We start from the raw sequence: 20,218 nt of genomic DNA, 5'->3' as shown, positions 1-20,218 counted from the left end.
TATTTCCAATTTGGAACAAATGTTGATACTCATGTTAATGTTTCTATTGGGTTGAAAGGTAGATATGACAAACATATGCGCAGACTAATAACAATTTTCAAATTAGGTGGATAATAAAGTTGTGTTTTCTGCCTGTTACGCTTGGGACACACTAGAAAGGATGTCTTACCATTTCCTTGTGTACTTTTTCTTTACATTCACAATTAAATGGACATTATTTTGAAGTGCAAGTTATCACTTACTTTTATGATAAGAAGCGTTAAATCCCCATCCTGTAATACTGGAATCTGACGTGAACCAAATAAACATGCTGTCACCAGTCGATCTGATTGGACCTGGAACTTCTCGCCCACAGTTGGTGGAAAGCACTGGTGCCAAGTTATTGTCTCCTGCCACCAAGAAAAAATTGTGTGAATGTCAAAAAATGATTCAGAATGATAGGATACATATTTTCAGTAGCACATTTTTTAAATTTAAATATGAACCCATAACTTACTAGGCATTTTTATTTAAGGCATTTCAAAGAATTAATCAATAAGGAATAACTTACTGAAAACATGACAATGCTAAGTAGGGAGAAATATTTATTAAAATTGGCATATAAAAGTTTCTTGCTCTCTGAGGGTCTGGAGTGTCTTAGACTCAGACAACGGGCCAAGGAACCAACACATGTAGCCTTTATGCCTGATTTAGAATTTGATGGACAGGAACCTCGTCACAAATGTGACAGATATCTCATCCACCTTACGACAATTCCATTGTATCCTAATGCACTTCTTAAAAGGCGGACAGCATATCCATCACGCTTGTGATAGGATACCAGCCCACCCAACGCGAAATCAGGCCCTGTGTTTGCTAACTTCACCTTTGGAGCCAATTATGGTGACTGATCCTTACTTGATTTCAATAACTTTACGCTACTATGTAGCTAAACATCCATCTAACCCCCCCTGCGACGTGTGCATATAATATAGCAACTGCTTTGATGCTGAATCTGCCTTCAGGGACAAATAACTATTTTGTGGTGGATGGATGTCAGGATGTATCAGATGAGATTGGCTCTTTGTACAAGCTAATTGACTTGATGATAGACTCTACACTTCTTTGGTGTACCGCTCCATTACCTCATTAGCTGTCAAGTATTTCAATAAGTGGCTTATGCCTGAAATGCTAGCTGAGAGGTTAAAAATAAGTAAAGCAAAACATTGCTAGCTTCGAAAATATTCGAAGGAGACGTATATGCTGTGAAAAGCAGAACTGAGTTGCTAAGTCCTTCTTCAGACAGGCAAGAATATATATTTATTACATCTCACTATGGATCCTCTGCAAATGTCTTCTGGGACGTTTTTGCTAATACAATCTTTTTCCGAATCCCAAAGTGTTGCAACTTAAAAAACTAGACCATCTTAGCTCCAGTGCAATAATGTTGAATACTAATTTTTGACAAAAATCTCTTTCATTTATGAGGAAATTAGTTTTTTTCATCTCTATGGTGGCCAACATTGGTACAAGAGTGACCACAATAATGATTTTGTGTGCTCTTTATGTTCTTGTAAGTAGATCTGAAATTGAAGTCAATCAGGCACTGAAGACATTTAGGTTACATTTATTGCTATAAGGTATAGGATACTAATTGAAATGTTTGAATTTTGAGGTGAGCTATGGTATATATACTTTATTCAAATTAAGATGTGAAGTGAACTAACATATGTTAGAAAAGGAGCATCTGTGTTTACTAAACCTATGATGTATTTAATTTGTTTACAGAAGATTAATCTTATTCTTGACATGTACTGACTAACAATATATCACTAATTAGTAGTGAAGGGTGAGCAAGAAATATTATACAACCAATAGTGTGGTATATTTACACTCAAATTATTACTATTACCACAACTAACCAAACGTAAACTCTATTTTATCAGGGTAATGAAGTCTTTTTTATTATTAATGCAGTAAATAGTGATGCAAATAGCTTGCTTCCTAACACAATAAAATGCATATTCTCATTAGAGACTGCATAGCATTGATGATAATCAAACTAATTAGTTTGAGTTGGATCACAGTAGCTGTAGAGCACTTATCTATGTATACAAACAAAATGTTGTAGTGTGTATTTGTTGTTCTACATTAATCTTTACATATTCATTAGGAAAGGAAATTGTATTTGATGTAAAGACTATTGACTTATTGTTGATTATTAGACAATACAAGTCAAATAAAGTCTGATGCTGATACAGTTAATATTTTAATGTAATGATACTGTAAGTACAAAACCTATGCTTTATTCCATTTTTCACTTTGTATGGGTGCTGTACAATGCAGCACATATCCGAAGTACGAAAAGTATGAAGAAATTACAACATTTCTCCTCTGTAACGTTTCGTGAAAATCCCTGTTATGGTACGCAGATTTGTAGTGCACACTAGCACTTAGTGGTTATCCTGGCACTGAGCAGGTGTGAGTCGAGCCAATCCTAGAGCATAATTTGACGACGAAGTAGATAGAGCTTTCAGTGAAAACCCATTAGTGGCTGCATGGGAATAACCATTTACCACTGCTGGGACAGCTCTTGGAGCAAAGTAGCGTGTAGCGCAAATTTACGTTACTTTAGCAAACTTTCCAATGAAAATCCTGATTTGCATTGGAAAGTAAATACCATCACGTATGCTTTACACAGGGTTCGTATTACAAAACTAACATAAACCTGATACAATGTGTTAGTAAACCTGGGTCTGTGCTCTGATTTTGTGTTCTCTTTTTGCACTTTTACCTATATCTTTACGCTGATGTTAATCAGACAATGAAGAACCATGAGTTAGAGTCTCCTAACGATCAATGCCCTACTGCCACCTTTAAAGCATTGTGGCCATTTGTCTGTAGAGACCTATGTAACTTTATTAACACCTCCATTTCCAATGGTTCTCTTCCAGTGGTGTTCCCTCTTGCTTCAACAGCCTTGAATTATTTTAGCTAATTTGAAGAATCTTTGCCCCTTCACTCTTCACTTTTTCCCAGAGGTACACAAAATCAAAAACATCTTGCCATTATTTTGTATATCTCTGTCCATCTAGAATTCTCAAGGCTCCTAAAACAGTTTGCGGTGCAAAAGGGGGTGGTGATGGACGGAGCATCTGAACTAATCAAACACTCACACCCAGTCAAAAGATCTGGGTTTAATCCATCACTGTTCTTTAGCCCACTCTGCCACCCCAGTTCAGACATGGCTATATGCAAATCAGTCTGACCCTGTGCCTCATGGGAACAGTCCAGCCCGAACTGCCAAGCCATGCCTTCCCTTGACCGGAAACAAGCTTCCGAGGACCGGTTTCTGGCATTTCAGCCTTCTTCAGCCTGGCTTGCTTGAATCCAGTGGCAAAGTGAGCAGGGTATGCTCAGACGTGACGTGGTCCTATGGACAACTGCCAATTCTCAAAGAAACGTTTGAAAAAAATATTTTTTTAAAGCAGCCCTATCTCCTTTAAGGAGAACAAGCTGTTGGTTCCTCTTTCGAAGACAAAGACATGGTTGTAAAGCCATGGTAGATGGCTCAGCCTTGAAGTCCACCAACCCTATGATAGCCTCTAATAGGTGTTAATTGCGATCTACCTAATGAATATTAATGAGGTAGGCTGAATAGCCACACACTCTGATATGTCATTTTGGGAACCGACCTATTGGTACATAGTCATTCATAAACATTTACACTAGCAAAAGCACTGGTCACTAATAGTACATCTGGCCTTAATGCTTTAGTAGCTCCTCCATCAAAGTCATTTATTGTGCTATGCCACAGGGATCCTCTCCGTCACCAATTTTCTCTAACATTGTGTATGTGCAGTCTTCATACACAACCATGAATTCCACTACTACATGTATGCCATTGACACATATATTCATTGTTAGAAATGGGATTGCTGGTTGGCTAAGGCTTGCACCAAAGCCAGGCATAAACCACCACTCTAGTCAGGGCAAGGGAGTTACACGCCAAAGATAACCCCTGCTCACCCCCCTTGGTAGCTTGGCATGAGCAGTCAGGCTTATCCCGGAGGCAATGTGTAAAGCATTTGCACAACACACACACACAGCAACAACATACTAAGCACACCACAAAAGGAACTCCACACAAGGGTATATCAAACATAGCCTGTGTATTATCATAGACACAAAGAATAGTAATCACACAATATACGCTGTGCCAACTGGCACTAGGCAATATTTACAGGGGATTATATACACATGACCGGGCCAATTGGATCACTGTCAGAACCATCAACATGTGAACATAGTAAATGCAGAATATACCATAACGCAGAACACAACCAGTAATTACTGGCAAACACTGTACTCAGCATTATCCTGCAACATAAACCATATTAAGCACAGCATCACCTTAGGCACAAAATATATTCTGCGCCAACCTCATAAGTCGAAACGTATTAGACAATAACATCCTACTCATAAATCACATTAGGCATTAATCACAGTGGAGAATAATGTCACCAGCATAAACCACAGTATGCAAATCACCTAATCAACATAAACCACATTAGAGGCATAAATCACGGTGCATCAATCACAGTACATAAATCACATATCAGGTGCACCACATAAATCACATTAGGGCCTGGCGCCCTATCAACCCAACAGTCCCCCTGGCCAAGTGGCCTTCTCAGAGGGCTCAAATGCCCTATGTCCAAATGTCAGCGCGGCTGCCAATGCAGCAGAATTCACGTGCGCAATTGCGCTGAGGCAAAGGAGTGCATCTCACTCCAATCTCACTAAAAATGCCCCCAAAGAAATAATGGCCTAAACATTGCAGCTGACGTTATTTGCAGAGCAGCTGTGAATCCAATAAAGGCCCTGCCACCACAGTGCCCTAAGAGTGGGTCCCCACTGGGACTCTCAGCCACATGCATCATTGTTCCATTTTGCGATTCCTTAATTGCGAAAATTAAGGAATCGCAATTAAGGAATTGCAAAATGCAATTCATTAAGAAATTTGCAAAAAAATTGCGATTTCTTAAAATTCCTTAATTGCGATTCTCTAATTGAGAATCGCAATTAAGGAATTTCTACCCATTCGTTAGGAATGAATGGGAGGGCATTCTCAATTTGCAATTCATCATTGTGAATTCGCAATTTGAGAATGCAATTTCAAGGGTGCAGGGGTGTCCAAATGACACCCTGTCGCACCCCTGAAATTTGCTTTTGGGTACATCTTACACACACACATGCCCCAAGGGCATGTGTGTGTGTAACATGTAACAAAGAAAAATGCATTTAAAAGCATTTAGATAGGTCAACTTCATGGTAATTTGCATTTCTAATTTGCCAATTCGCAATTTCTAAAAGTATGATGAATTGCATTTAAGGAATCTCAAATTGAGATTCCTTAAATGCATTCGCAATTTCAGAAATCGCAATTGTGCGATTTCTTAAATTGCGAATTTCTGAAAAAGGTTGGTGCATCCCAAATCAGGAAATTGCATTCGCAAACGGCCGAAAAATGCGATTCGCACCGTTTGCGAATGCAATTTACCTTGATGCATGTGGGCGTTCGTAACCAAATATGCAAAATGTTACAGCTGCACGCGCTGGTGCGGCGCAGCTTGGAATAAAGTAACTGGGCCCTGGCATGACTGTGCCCCCGGGTCCCTCTGGGGCTCTCGGAATCAAACACTGCCCCCATCGGTGCAGTTGCACACTGCCAGGCGGGGCAACTGTGAAAACATTTGCCATGCAGGAGAACACGGCCCCCCCCTGGGCCCTCTAGACCACCACGGGGGCCCCAACAAGGGGGTCACGGAGGGCGGGCATCAACAATAGGCCCCGACGTGCCCCCCTCCCATCAGGGACTCCGAGAAACCATTGCCCCCAATGTTGAAGAGGCTCGTAACGGCGGGACCGCTCAGGCGATAGACAATGTACATGGGGCCAAACGAGCCCCCACGCACCGGGTCTGCAGGCTTCCTGCAGGACTACCCCGGGCTCCGTTGGGATACTGGGGCGAGTGCAGGCACACGCAGGCCTCTCTCTTCTCACGAGAGCCCCGCTTGTTTCCAGCTTCTTCTGGGGCACCAGGCCTCTCCTCACTTCACCCAGGCCCCCTCCTGGGACCCGGGACTTCACGTGGAGCCTGCGAGGCTCCGGGCGGATCTCCAATGGCGGGACTTCCTCTCCGGCCACAGCTCCCGCCTTACACCCCGCCCACAGTCAGGCAAGACCGCCTGACTTCCTGGTCTGGCCGGGCCACGGCGGTGATTTCTCTCAACTGGGCAATGCGGGGTGGACACCCGCAATTAGAATAAACGCTTCAGAGGGGTGGGCAACCGCAATATCAAAATAAGGGGGTGGGCACCCACGAGAAATAGAGAAAAACACGGTGTGGGCACCCGCCATTTTCAGCATCACGGGGAATTCCCTCATGTCGGGATTCCCTCCAAAAGGACGGACAGCACAGCGCTGCACTGCCCACGCTCTCATCCTTCTTTGGGGAAACTTAAAACAAAGCGCTCACAAGGCACTAGATGCAGCCAAAAATCTTTTAAGGTCCTAGAGATCAAGGGGGCAATGCAGGGCCCAGGGAGGCAAGCCCTCATGGCAATTCCTCCTGGGCCCCAGCAGTAGCACGCCCCAGCAAGGTCAGGAACAGCACAGAAGCACAGAACCAACTACATGGGGTCACAGCCCCTACCTTTATACCACACAATCCTTTGTCTGCAGCGAAGGGCTTGGGTAACCAGATGCAACTGGTTCAGGGGGGATTTGGAGCACTTTGTTTTCCAAGTTCCTCTTCCCCTTTGTCAGGTGGGGATAGGTGATCAGACACACCACAGGGGACAGAGACAGCATTGTCCAGGCTGCAAACAGTCCTATTCAGGGTCAGGGGATTACTTCTCCCACTACCTCAAATGCAGATGTCTCATTCAGCCTAGTGCTGACTAGTCCTGCCCCTCCTGGAGCCACACATACCTCCCAGCCCCTGTCACTCACAAGCCAGATATGCAATGCACATCAGGCAGGCAGAAACATAGCACACAGAAATGCCAACTTCTAAAAGTGGCATTTCTAAAATAACCAAAATAAATCTGTGAACACCATTGTGCAGCATTTATTATTACAATTCCAAAGATACTAAACTCGACCACGCTGCTCCTTCCATACCATGAATTACCACTGACACACACTGACCAGGGAATCCCCAATGCATTCCTATGGGAGGGTAAGGCAATTTCACCAATGTAACACAGAGAGCACACACACTTTGCACTGGACCGCAGTGCTAAAGTGCCAAGAGGCCTAAAACCGCCAACACCATTTCACGAAAAAGGCTAGGAGAAGGCAAAAAGTTTAGGGCTGAACCTGCCAAAAGGGCCAAGTCCAACATTCATCAAAATGGAGTGGTGTCCTTGGTGCAATGCAGGTTATGGCATACCTGCTTGGTGTAAGGCGGCACATATAGAGGTATTGGAGTGAATGAAACTTGCTTAAGACTGATTTCATGATAAGCAGAAATAGGGAAAGTACTTTAATATTATTATTTTGGCTGGGAACTATGGGTTAGTATCTATCACCTGCTGAGCATAAGAAATCTTGGATTCAGGTTTGATGCGTCTTTGTCCTAATCTCTAGCACCTGTTTCCTTCAATGAAAAGAATGAATTGCTACGTGCTCTGTCCTTGACATATGAGCATTTATTTTAGCTGTAAATATCTTAGAGTCTGATTTAGTTCTCGGTGGATGCGTTACTCCATCACAAAGGTGACAGATATCCCAACCTCAGAAATATAAATCCCATTATATCCTAATGTATTTATATTTCGGTGACGGAGTAACCTGAGAGCAGAGATCTAAATCAGACTCTTTATTTCATCCAAACTGGACCCTAATCAGTCATTCTTTCTAGACCTGCTCGAATACTGCTGTTGTGTGGTACCTTGGATGACAGTGGCAGCCAATCCCATCTTGGGCCTTTCTAGTTCCCCGTTGGAAAGAGAATAGTCTTCAGATCAGAGTAATATACCCAAACAAAACTATTTAGGTAGCAGCGCCCACATTCATAAAATCTAAACTCTGCTGCTAAAACCTGAAGCATGCACTTGAATCATCAGATAAATGTTTTCTAGGAATTCATAGCTTCTCCTATTAACAGCTATGAGGATGCATTCTGTCTGTGAAAGACCTGTCACTGAACGTTTTAAATGGATTTCTGCTTCTGCACGTCGGTCTCCCACTTACGCCATTGTTGCTCATACTCTTATACCTGGTCATTTTTGCTTCTCAGAATAGGAACTCCCTAACTGTTGCTGCATATCAAAATATGGGTGGCAGTACTGAAGAATGGGGTATATGCACAGAATTACACCATGTGGCCACCTGAGCCCCACAGCCTGAATTGGGATGATGGGACTTAGCTTGAAAGAGTAGATTTTTCCTGGTTATCCATTGATCATCTATTTTCTTTCAAAGAGCTTTATTGGGCTTTACAAATCTGTGCCAAAGTTGGAGGAGCAAAATGTATCAGGTTAGTATACAGGTGTCATGGTCAGCTAGATGGAATATATATTGTTTCTTGCCAGGTAATATTTATAGTGCTTCGCTGCAATTCACTCGCTAACATTCCTATGGGAGAAAACAAATCATTTTTAACTACAACTGAACCACCTGGAACAATGTGTGTTCTAGAATTTTCCAGGGGCCCCCAGTTTCACTGCCTGTGTGTGGGGGGAGTCTGTTGATCTGTGCGAACAGGGGTTAAGTCCCGCTCTCTTCCCCTGGGTAGTCAGGTCTAAAGGCCCACTCCACCCTGAGCCCAAGGTGTCACTGGACCGATTGTGGAGGGAGTGTCTTCTTACTCATAGTGCTTGATGTCTTGCATTAAGGTTTCCCATTGGTTTGCAATAGGATGCTGTCCTAGGCCTCTATTTTCCTCCCTATGAAGCACCCTCACCTCCGCCTTCACCTCTGCCCAGACAATGGTATCCACTTGCCAGGTTGTCCTGGATGGAGGGGTGAGTGGATCTTCACTGCATTCTGATGCATTTCTTGGCAACAAGAGTGGGACATGTATGAACCTCACAGTAACTTTGTGTTGGGTTGGTTTGTGGGGATGTGCCAATTAGGCAGGCTTCAATAGATAACAGTTTTGGCCTACCCGTCATAGCTGCTATTGCACTCTGGATTGATTACCAGTAGAAATGCAATGATGGGCAGTCCCATAGAGCATGCCGGAAGTCCACGTGGGTGTAGTGACAACCGATGCAGTCGGTACATGCCCCAAGAAACAGGCAGCCAATTTTCTTTAGTGTCAAATAATCTCTATGCAAAATATTTGACTCAATAAAGAAAAATCTCCTACTTCTGGAGTCTTTTCCAGAGTACTGCAAGGCCCTCTACCATTCCTTGTCATGAAATGCTCTTTCTGAGAATTCCTTTCGTGTCTCCCTAAGGGGTTGTGGGGATATCTGTGTGATCTCTGATTGCTCTGTACAACCAGGCTATTAATTAACATCCCTTTCCCATAGTATGCAGTGTTTGTATCAAGACGTTGGTGGGGGATATGATTGTGGTCTCTGCCAATCGCCTCCTGAAGGATCCTCTAAACTTCCCATAATGGAGAAACTGGGCTTGTGGGAGATTAAACTGGTCATGCAGTGTGTAAAAGTTCATTAACTCTCCCTCCAGTTAGAGATCCCCCTGAGTGTAAAGCCCAGCCTTCTCCCCCGCCGCTAGCTCCTGGACTGAGAGGGGCCCGACTCATTTGAGAATCCAAGTAGGGGCAGGGCTAGGGCAAACTGTAAATTAGAGCATGTGTATGCAAAGCCCTTTTTGCACAGGGTTATAGCGTTGGCCATTAATAGTGGACTCCTCTGCATACTTCCCTCCCCGGGGAAAAGCAGCTTGTTCAACTACTCCAACTCGGACCTGGTCAGTCAAGCATCCAGTTTCTTGTAGATGGTTTCCCACCAACCATCTGGCTTGCCACTGGAGCTGGGCTTCTAGGCAGTATCGTTAAAAGTCGGGAGCGCCTCATCCTCCCCTATCTGGTAGGAGTCTCAGCTTCGCCAGTTGTATTCTCTGCCTCCTAGTCTCCCATATGTGGATTTTAAATAGGGACTCTAACTGTCTGAAGAACATCTGCGGAAACACTAGGGGAAGGTTTGCAAAATAATAGAATAACCTTGGGACCATTAACATCTTGGTGATTGCTATGCAGCCCAGAACAAAGAGTGGAAAAGAAGTCCAGAAAGCCACCTCGGCCCACAAGGTTCTTGTGGCCCTGCCTAGGTTTCTGTCTAATAAGTCAAGTTGGGCTTTATATATATCGATACCTAAATAGCGGAACATCGTACTGGCTCAGTGCAGACTGTGGTCTTCAAGTAAAATCGGTCTCTTTCCTGAATCTTGGAAAAGTGGGAAGATGTGACTTCACATCATTAACTCTTAGTCCCCAGGCCTGACTGTAGGAAGCAAGATCTTGTGATATTGAGGTGAGGTGGTTCTTCACATCACAAATATACACAAGCATATTGTCTGCGTAAATTGACAATGCATGCATTGTGTTATGGAGGGGGCTAAACGAGGTGGGACCATTCCGCCATTGCTGCATGACCAATGGCCAGCACAAAGAGTAAGGGCGATAGAGGTCAGCTTTGAGTTGTACCCCTCGCTACTGTATACACTGCTATGTGTTGGCCTCCTTTTTCCCTTGCCATGGCCTTGCTATAGAACAGCATAAATCATCTGAGCAGTTGATGGGGCAGCACGAATTTGTCTAGGGTTTTAAAGAGCTACAGCCATCTGAGCATTTTGATCGCCTGTTCGAGCACTAGAGATAAACATGCCTTTCTAGGCCATTTCCTGAGGGTCCTCTCCATAATGTGATGTGTTCCTCCCTGCAATGAATCCATTCTGATTGCTGTGGATTAACAGGGGTAGGAACAGAATTAGTTTCCTCACTTGGATTTTGCTCAATATTTAATAATCCGTATTTAGGATTGAGATGTGATGGTAGGAGCAGACCTCAGCTGGGTATGGTTGGGGCTTCAGGACTGACATTACTATTGCCCCGTTGGTCAAGCTGGGGAGTTTGCCCATTGCATGCATCACTTTATACATGCACCTCAGCATGGGCACTAGAACCGCTTCAAAGGCCATGTAGTATTCTGCTGGCAATCTGTTGGATCCTGACAGCTTGCCTCAGTTGCCGGATGGCTTCCCTGATTTCTTTTTCTATGATTGAGGCTAGTAAACTCTCCCGTAAATTCCTTTGGAGGGCTAGGGCTGCTGTTCTAGAAGGCAAGCTTCCATGGCCTTGTCATCTGCTGAGGCAGAATCTCTCTGCACTCCCTTGTGTCTATGCAATATGAATGAGTCGGTGTAATGGGTTCTAATTTGCCATGCCAACAGGTGCCCCTCTCTATTAATTTCTGTTTATTTGCATTCAATGTATGAGTTGTAGTCCAGGCACTGAGCCCACTCTAATAAAGCAGCCTGCTTTTTCTGTGCTTCCGGAGGTCTACTGTAGGATCACCTATGGATGGGCATTCAAGGGACAGGAGGGATGCCTCTAGGGTTTTTAGCTTTAATTGGAGCATGCCACAGGCGCCCTTTGTGGTACAGAGACAAACCTTTCTGGTCGTCTCCCACTCCACCGGAAGGATGAGGCTGTGACTTCACTGGTTGCAATGTGCCTCTTATGATCAGATCTTGCAGCCATAGTGGTTGAGGTTTCCAGGTGGGGATGGAAGTCGGTACCCACCCCTAATGAATTTGTTTCTTAAGGAGGTTGTGGTCTGAGAGTGCCTTTCTCAGGTTAGTGGCATGGATGATCCCTAGGTATGTTTGTGGAGTCACTCTGTATACAATATAGCGAGTGTCGCTCTTATCAGACAGGTCGCCACTGAACCCCAGGTTTTGGTGGTGATCTCCTGGTCTGGATTGTTGCCACTGTAGCCACCACAGAGTCCTGATCATCAGAGATCTGTTGTGGAGAAGGGACCACTGTATGAGTCTTGTCTCTCCTTCTCATGCACCATCTAGACTGTGCCAGTCATTGCTCGTGTTGTTGACTAGTCTATGTGTTCTTCTGGCTCCCTTGCTCATCATGATTTATGACTCAGTTAAGGCATTTAGGGCCAGATGTAGGTCGGTCGGTAACGGCCGAAAATCGGTATTTTCGGCCGTTACCGAGCGGTATTCAAGATTTGGTATGTAGGGGCACTTTTTTACAGAATCGGTAAATTTACCGATTCGGTAAATTTACCGATTCTGTAAAATACCGAATCGGTATTTTTACCGATTCGGTAAATATCAGATGTAGGTGGGACTTTTCAGAGTCCCAAAGGCCCTACAAATTCGGTATTTTAACACCCAATCCAATTGGGTGTTAAAATACCGAATTCAGGTGTGCATGCACATGTGTGCATGCACACCTATGCCATGTGACAGACAGACATGCCCTTAGGGCATGTCTGTGTGCCACATGGCGCACATGTCAATTTTTGGGGTGCCAGAGGGTGTCAAAGTGACACCCCCTGCACCCTTGCTAAAATCGGTATTTACCGATTCTGTAATTACAGAATCGGTATTTCCCATTGATTCCTATGGGCTTCACAGCCCATAGGAATCAATAGGAAATACCGATTCTGTAATTACAGAATCGGTAAATACCGAATATTTCCGATTCGGTAATTCCACATCTGGAATTACCTACATCTCCCCCCCTCTATTTTACCACTTCTTAAATACCGAATCAGTAAAATTCGTATTTAAGAAGTGGTAAAATAGATTTACCTACATCTAGCCCTTAGTTCCTAAGAGGTGACCTTCGACATTGGTTTGAGTTTTGTCGGTGTTGTTTCTACTTTGCGTAGTCTGTCACTCAGCCTATTGTGGTCATCCTTCAATATATTGAGGATGATAGTCAAAGTATCTACTTTGGAATGCAGAGCAGCTCAAAACTCTACAAACACCGTTAGGATATGTGCTGTTTCACTAGATCATGCTAGTGCATTTGAAGGCCTCAATGCTGTTGTGGACTCATCTGGATGTGCTGTGCACAGTGTGTTAGAACCGTGGTAGGCTGGTGTTTTCAGTGGGAGATTTTTCCCCATCATGGGGCAAGTCCTTTGACCATCTTGGAGTGGAGAAGCCTTTCCCAGTCATTTTTGAGCCTCTCTAAGTTTTTGAGACTAATAACCACCAACACTGTATTTGCGTTGTCAGCCATTCAGAAATGCTGCACTTCATCCAATCATTGTTGTGTTGCAGTAATCCCTAAGTAACTGAAATGGCTCATCTGTCAGTCATCATGGCATACTTGCTTGAATAAGATCAGTAGCTCAAGCAGGATCAGAGCTGTTGGTGGCTTTTTGTTCCTATTCACCAGTAATTATTCTATGCAACATGAATGAGCATGCACTTTGTCTCTAGCTGTGGAAGATATATTGCAAATAAGATTATATCGACCTGAATTTGTTGTTTCAGCTAGTGGTTTTGTTTTAGAGGGAAAGCGCAGTCAACATTATGGCAAAAGTATCTGGAACTTTCTTGAAAAGTCTATTAAGAGAAGAACCGCCTCATTTGAAGGACAGTGATCAAAATAGTTAAATTCAATACATTGATCATGAGCATCAGTCTGAAAATTGTTTAGTTACCAATGCACAATCAGTCTGGACAGCATCCTGGTAAGGTCTAGAGGGTTATGAGGGAAAATAATGAAAACATATCACAAGACAAAATATATTGCTATAGTCATAACACATGTCTTACCATCTTGTATTACAAGTTTGTCATAGTTGCATGAACTATGAGATTCAATGTCCATTGACAAGATGTTAAACTCTACAGTTGACTCAGGAGCTCTTATAATCCATGTGCAATCAATACCATTGTAATACTTAGAAGGCCATCCAGGAGAGAAGAGAAAAGATGGTGTTTGTCCTGTCATGAGAATGCCACCACAAGCTCCTGAAAAGAACACATTAGTATTAACAACAGTAAAGAAGTTGTATGCTACATTATCTTATTTTTAAGTGAATGCGTTCTACTTAGAGTATTGTATACATACAAATTAAGCCAATGACCTTTTCCTCAGCAATGTATGAGTTAAGCACTCATAATGAGTATCAGTCTATCAATTGCTACCTCATAGTTGATCCCTAGGCATTTAAAGTTTGTGTTAATTAGTGACACTTGTGGCATCAATCAACTCCACCTCCTTTGGAGGTAGTAGACTAAAGAAATGAGTGCTTTGGGGAATGGAATGTTAAGGTTCCTAGCTTTCTAAGTAAGAGAGATATGCATGTTTCACACATAAACAGGCACTGCCAGAGGCATAGAATGTTCTTCCTAAATTAGGTCCCAACATGGTTTGTACAATTTTATGCAGATGGCATTGTGCTTTTGGATCATACACCCATAGAACTCTAGCGCTCACCTGGTGCAATAGACTTGTTCTATCTAGACAAAAACCTAACCATCAACTACTCCAAAATTAAAGCAATGGTTTTCAGGAAAATAGGTCAAAATCAAACTAGCGTCTAGAGCTAATGACGTATTGTGGTTACTTGAATCATTGGTTGACAGTCAATTACAGTTGTCATTCATAGTAGACTACAGGAATTTGCCACCCATAACTATCATGATGAATCTTGATACATTTAATAGGAAATTTGAAGGACTTACAATATCCTTCCTTAAGAATGCTAGTTGTACCCAGGTGATTTATGAGACACTAAAATTGTAGTTGGATGCTGATTGAGAGTTGAATTGTGGGGTGGGACATCTATGGGGATGTCCTAGAATTTACTTAAGCCAACTCTCGTCTAGTTCCTTAGAGCTGGTTGTGTGCACAGTCTCCACACTAGTGCTCCAAGCAACATTGCTATTACTCTTTGAGGAACATCAAGACAAGCAGGGAAGCTTCCTTGGGACATGTACATGCAAAATATGCAAAATTCCATTCATAATTAGGGACATAACATGGCTAGAGACTTTGTGAAATATTGTGCTCTCAAGGCAAACTAATACAAATAACAATTTGAATTTGGTACTGAGAAAATGCCAATGAGCTAAAAGAAGGAAATCCTTCCTTTTACTGCACACAAATGGGAAAATACAGCTAATAGCCAGATTCAGAACTATTTGGTTTGCCCTCTGCTTCCCATAATGTGCAGAAAATGTGTCCTTTTCTCTATGGTGAACTTCCAGGCAACATGAGGTCAGCCTTGGAAAGCCATTCCAGTACCTAGTGACAGGGAGTCAGTAGTCCTTGAGTCTTCTTTCTTCCCCCTTGTCCAGCAATTATTTGAGTAAGTGGTCGAGAGGTTGCCATTTTATTCTGTTTACTATCCATTGATTGGAGAGTTCGCTACATCAATTCCTGACTATATTCTCTCAGACGACCCGCGTCTATTTCCAGTACTACTTCTCTTACTTTTCAAACTTTAACAAAGTTCTTCAACCAAGGTGGCCGCAATCAACCTTTACCTGCAGGAGCTCTAGCGCATCCTCTATCTACCCACCATTGCAGATGAAGTATCCTTCCTTCAATCAGTGCTAGAACTGGTTTCTCATCCTGATGGGGATGGTATGCAAAAGTCTGGACCAGTGATACTCAAAGAAGGCAGGCAGCCCTTCTGACCTTTACATGCGGCCGCTACTTGAACAGCAGCACTCGGCTGGGCTTTACTTTACAAAGCACTAATACTCATAAGGATGTTAAATAAATGGCAAGCTTTTATTTACAGTTGAATCAAAGCGGAAAGAAAGCACAGAAGCTGTCCTGCACCACTTAATTTTAAGAAGACTTTAATTTTTAAAGGCATTATGCAACAAACATGTAGATTTTTAACTTGCAAAAGTGTTTCATCTTAGTACATCAAATTATGAAAGTGAATTGCAATTTTTTTTATTAAAGTGACAGTTTTCAAACATGTATTTAGAAACAATAATGACCCCCTCCCACCCTGACAACAATGTCAATAGGCAAAGTGAAATAAAACAGTTACCCAGGATCACACAGGTTTGTCAAGTGTGCAAGTTGAGATTGATCCCATGTGAAATGTATCCACTAGATGTACATGTGTTGCTTCTTCGTCATTTACCTTACACCTCTCATGCCACAAACACCACCATGCTGGCATCAATGCGACCCTCGGTCACACCATAGATGATTCTTTTGGCTCCTAGGAAAATTGTTGCTAGCATACCCAAGGTCTCGACTGTCACATGTGAGGCCGAAAGGTGTGGGGCACTGTTAATTGCATTAGGCAGTGCCTCTGAAAAGTGATTGAGGATAGAGCAGACTGCACCACAGGATAGGGCAGTGGCTCTGAAAGGCAAAGTGGGCTGAGGCAGAGTCTGTTACATGCCATGCTGATGTTGCTAAAGGGAGTCAGTCCCATGTGAGACCACAGCCTCTGAAAGGCAGGCAGGGCTATAACACAGTCAATCAGATGTCTGATTCTGCCTCTGAAAGCCAGGCATGCTCAGCAAAGAATCCATCTAATGCACATGGCTGTGGCTGGGACAAGGTCAGGCAAATGTGATGTCTTGGGTAGGTGGATTGGGCTGGAAACTGGTCAACTGCATGTCAGGCCAGTACCTCTGAAAAGTGGGTAAAGTTGGGAGCAGAGCCAGGCACATCAGGCTGGCTTTTCTAAAGTATAGATATGCCACAGCAGGCTTGCTTGCTGTACTGGGGTAATCTCAAAATGTGATGTCAACCACCTCAAGCAAATGGCTGTAATCTATGCATACCCTGCAGGAGACAGGTTTGCTGTCTACAAGAGCAAAGCAGCTTACAACTTTCCCAGGTCGATCAAACAAGAACCAATGATTCTGTAGGACCAGCTGTAAGAATGTAACAAGGGCTGGAGCCCAGGTTTTGCCTCTGTCATGATTCCTAAACGGATGTATTTTGCTGGCTGTGTTCTCACACCCACATACCCAGATATTAGGGTAAAAACTGGTAATAAAAACTTCTGTGTGAGAGAAAAATAATAGCACAAAAGCAACCCCCATTACTCTGTGTGGTCTACTGTGGGCAAATACCGGAATCTAGTGTTTGACGTCACTGCAGCACCCTCTGCCTTCACAGAAACTGCACCAAGAGACATAACATGGAACCACACATATAAAACAATACCACGGATGGCAGAAATGAGGGAGGGAGCAAGCAATAGGAGGAAGAGGGAGTGGCGGACTCGAGGGAGCAAGTAAATTGTGGCACGGAGGCACAAAATGACGGAAAAGCAACAAGAAGAAGGGGTGGAAGAGGGAGCTTGGAGCAAGACAACAGATATCGGTGGGAAGCAGACGGTGACCTGCAGAAGTTTGCAGCCAGTGGAAGGACACTGGCCTCAGACAGGAAGCTGTAGTTTGTCTGTGTTGCAGGTCAGGGACAAACACTGGTAGAAAAGTGAAGGCAGGATGAAGTAGGGAGGTACAGACCAATGAGAAGCAAGGACACAAGAGTTATGTTAAAGCCAACCAATAGTAAATAATGGTAAGTAATTAATATCATCAATGTACCTCCACCAAAAGCTGATGTGATCGTAAAAATTATTGTTATTAAAAAAAAAAAGTTTTTCATGATTGTCCGCAAAGATACTTGCTAGATCTGCATGAAATATTGCCTCTCTCCTCATGCATTGCTTACAATAGTATCCATCAAGTAAATAGTAATTCCTGGTATGGGCTATATCCGGGAGGGGCATAATGAGGCTTATTGGCACTCTTTTTGGGAGTAGTCTAGTGTTCAAATGGCATTAATGACCGTAATACTTTTGCTCTAGGGAATATTTGTGTACAAGGATTCAATATCCATTGCTGCAAACAGTTTGGTTTCATTACTGAATGGCAGGCCTTCAATGAGGGTGGTCATGTGCAAATTATCCCTGAAATAGCTTACCATTTTGGGGGGGAAAGCCCTTTATAAAAAGATCATTGTATTGGCCAAGGTGTTCCAAGACTGAGCTACAGCCTGCTAAAATAGGCCTACCAGGTGGGTTTGTCGATTTCCTTAGACCTTTTGAAGATTATATAGTACCAGTGTCTTGGGGGATTGCATATTAAGAAAAATAAACAGTTTCTGATTTGAGAAACCGGAGTTTCTTGCTTCAGAGAGAAGCATTCTCAAGGATAGAGGTCTGTGTTTCTGACACAGGATGTCCTAATAGTGTTTCATAGTGCAGGGCATTGTCTAGCTACTGCTAGATCTCTGCCTTGTACTTCACTATAGTTTGTATCACTATCATACCACCATTGTCAGCTTGCTTTACAATAAAGTCCATCTGTTGTTTAAGGTTTACCAATGAGCTTCTTTCATCCAGAGTTATGTTATATGGTGTTTAGGTACATGTTTTTATAAGATTATTCACATCTTTAAGTACCAAGTTGTCAAATATGAGAACTTCACTCGGGATATTGGGTTGAAAGCCAATAAAGGCCTCAGTCTAGCGTCATTTGTAACAGAAGAGTAGTCATTAGGGGAAAAGAAAAAAAAACCTTTAAATAACTAAAGACGTTCCAGGTGCAGCTCATTAAAATCAGTGATGGCAAATGACAGTCCTTTGTTGAGAAGGGTGATTTCACAGACAGAGTGTATTTAGAAAGATTCAAAATTGGTGTATTGTTTTCTTTCTCACTTGCGTTGACACTTAGCCCTTCTAAAGTCATGAAATTCTGTGGGTTGTCAGGTAAATTCAATGTAGTGGATTTTAAGAAATATCTCCATCTCAAGACTAATGCAAATGGCATAATCTTGTGTGGGTGGGTGATGTTCCTTCCTTAACCCCACCACCTTCTTTAACTACGCTTACTCCTACCTAAATCTTTCTTACACTTCTGTATCTTTTTTAACTTTACCTTGTTTTATGATCAATAGCGGTAGAGATAATGTTTAATGACCTAAGTAGGGAATGGCCACTAGCTATTTTTGCTACATATTCTTGTGAATAGGCGGTGGCTTCTCTGTTATTCATACTACACAAGGAAGCAACATTATCCACATTGAATGTGTCCAAGGGTAAGTACAGGCAACAAAGACTTAAGATACAAAAAAGATTAAATAAAATACATCATAAGACTGAGAAAAAAAGTCTTGCAGCCAGGGGACTGTGCATAATGTCTGTCAAATGAGCAGGAATCATCAATGAACCCATACATAACTCACCTTCTAGAGTATGGCAAATTTACTAAGAACTGATAAAATCATGGAACAATACAGATATATTTCTGAGACAAACCTGGAGCTATGGTAGGTAAAGGTCCCACGGAGGCCTGCACCGCATTCCACTCCAAGAGGAAGCCCCTTCTGCTCACACTGGAATCAGTTTGGAACTGAATTGTCATAGAACTCCCATATGAATAGATGGCCGGGGGAGTCACAGAGCCACAATGAGTTCCAATCAAATGAGAGTGTGTATTTAATCCTTCATAGAACTACAAGAAAAAACAACATCTTACCAAAGCAGATTATTGTAATTTGAGGCAAATTCTTACACCTCTCATAGTCATCTGCAGCGACCAAATAACAGCAGAGGGGAAAATGCTTTTATATTAACATCCTTACTAATTAAAAACATTCACACCTGTAGAAGGAGCACGACTTTCCAGCCCATGATGGCCCCCCTTAGATGGCTAATGTATATTTGGAGGACTTCAAGATCCTAGTCTCCCGAACTGGGCGGTATTGCTAGTCGTACAGGGATGTTAAAGGAAACAATGCAAGGAGGAATAGGGCTGCTCCAGCTACTTCCCACGCAAATCAATATTTTTTCTCCTAATGAAAGGCAAAACAGAACATAATTGCAATGCTTGCAAACATGCATGCATGGGAAGGCATCCAGGGGCGGGCAGACCTTTTAGTCCACTGGGCATTTCCCCGGTGGGTTGGTTCCCTTGGAGGCCAGTTTTGAAAGCCCAAGGCTGCGCCTGGCACATCTTTCATTTTCCCCAGATTCTCGAAGTTATTTGTAGCAGACAAGTGGAGGCTTCAAGAGAGAAAGAAAGAGAGGAAGGGAAGAAAAAGGTAAAGAGAAAGTGATCAGAGATGGTGAAGATAGAGGAGGGAAGATGAGCGATAGAATGGATGGATGGATGGATGGAAAGAGAGACTGCGCAAGGAGACAAAGGGAGCAGGGTAGCAGGGTAGCAGGGGCTCGAACAAAATACCTAAACCACGTGCGCATTTACTAGCTAATGAGCA

At 42.9% G+C, this 20,218-nt stretch overlaps 1 protein-coding gene across 1 annotated transcript in view; it reads right to left on the bottom strand.

The window, feature by feature from the left end:
* Nucleotides 1-20,218, bottom strand: part of CUBN (cubilin) — a 1,583,269-nt gene that overhangs the window by 597,010 nt on the left and 966,041 nt on the right. Inside the window, exons 39-41 of the mRNA XM_078663578.1 lie at nt 19,257-19,452; nt 13,777-13,974; nt 243-389 (exon numbers count right to left, since the gene is read on the bottom strand). Of these exons, the coding sequence (XP_078519704.1) occupies nt 243-389; nt 13,777-13,974; nt 19,257-19,452 (541 nt within the window). The remainder of the gene's footprint in view (nt 1-242; nt 390-13,776; nt 13,975-19,256; nt 19,453-20,218) is intronic.

This window comes from Lissotriton helveticus, chromosome 10 (genome assembly GCF_964261635.1).
Source record: "Lissotriton helveticus chromosome 10, aLisHel1.1, whole genome shotgun sequence".
NCBI lineage: Eukaryota > Metazoa > Chordata > Amphibia > Caudata > Salamandridae > Lissotriton > Lissotriton helveticus.
Note: the sequence above shows the minus strand (reverse complement) of the source record. Positions and strands in the feature narration are given on the sequence as shown.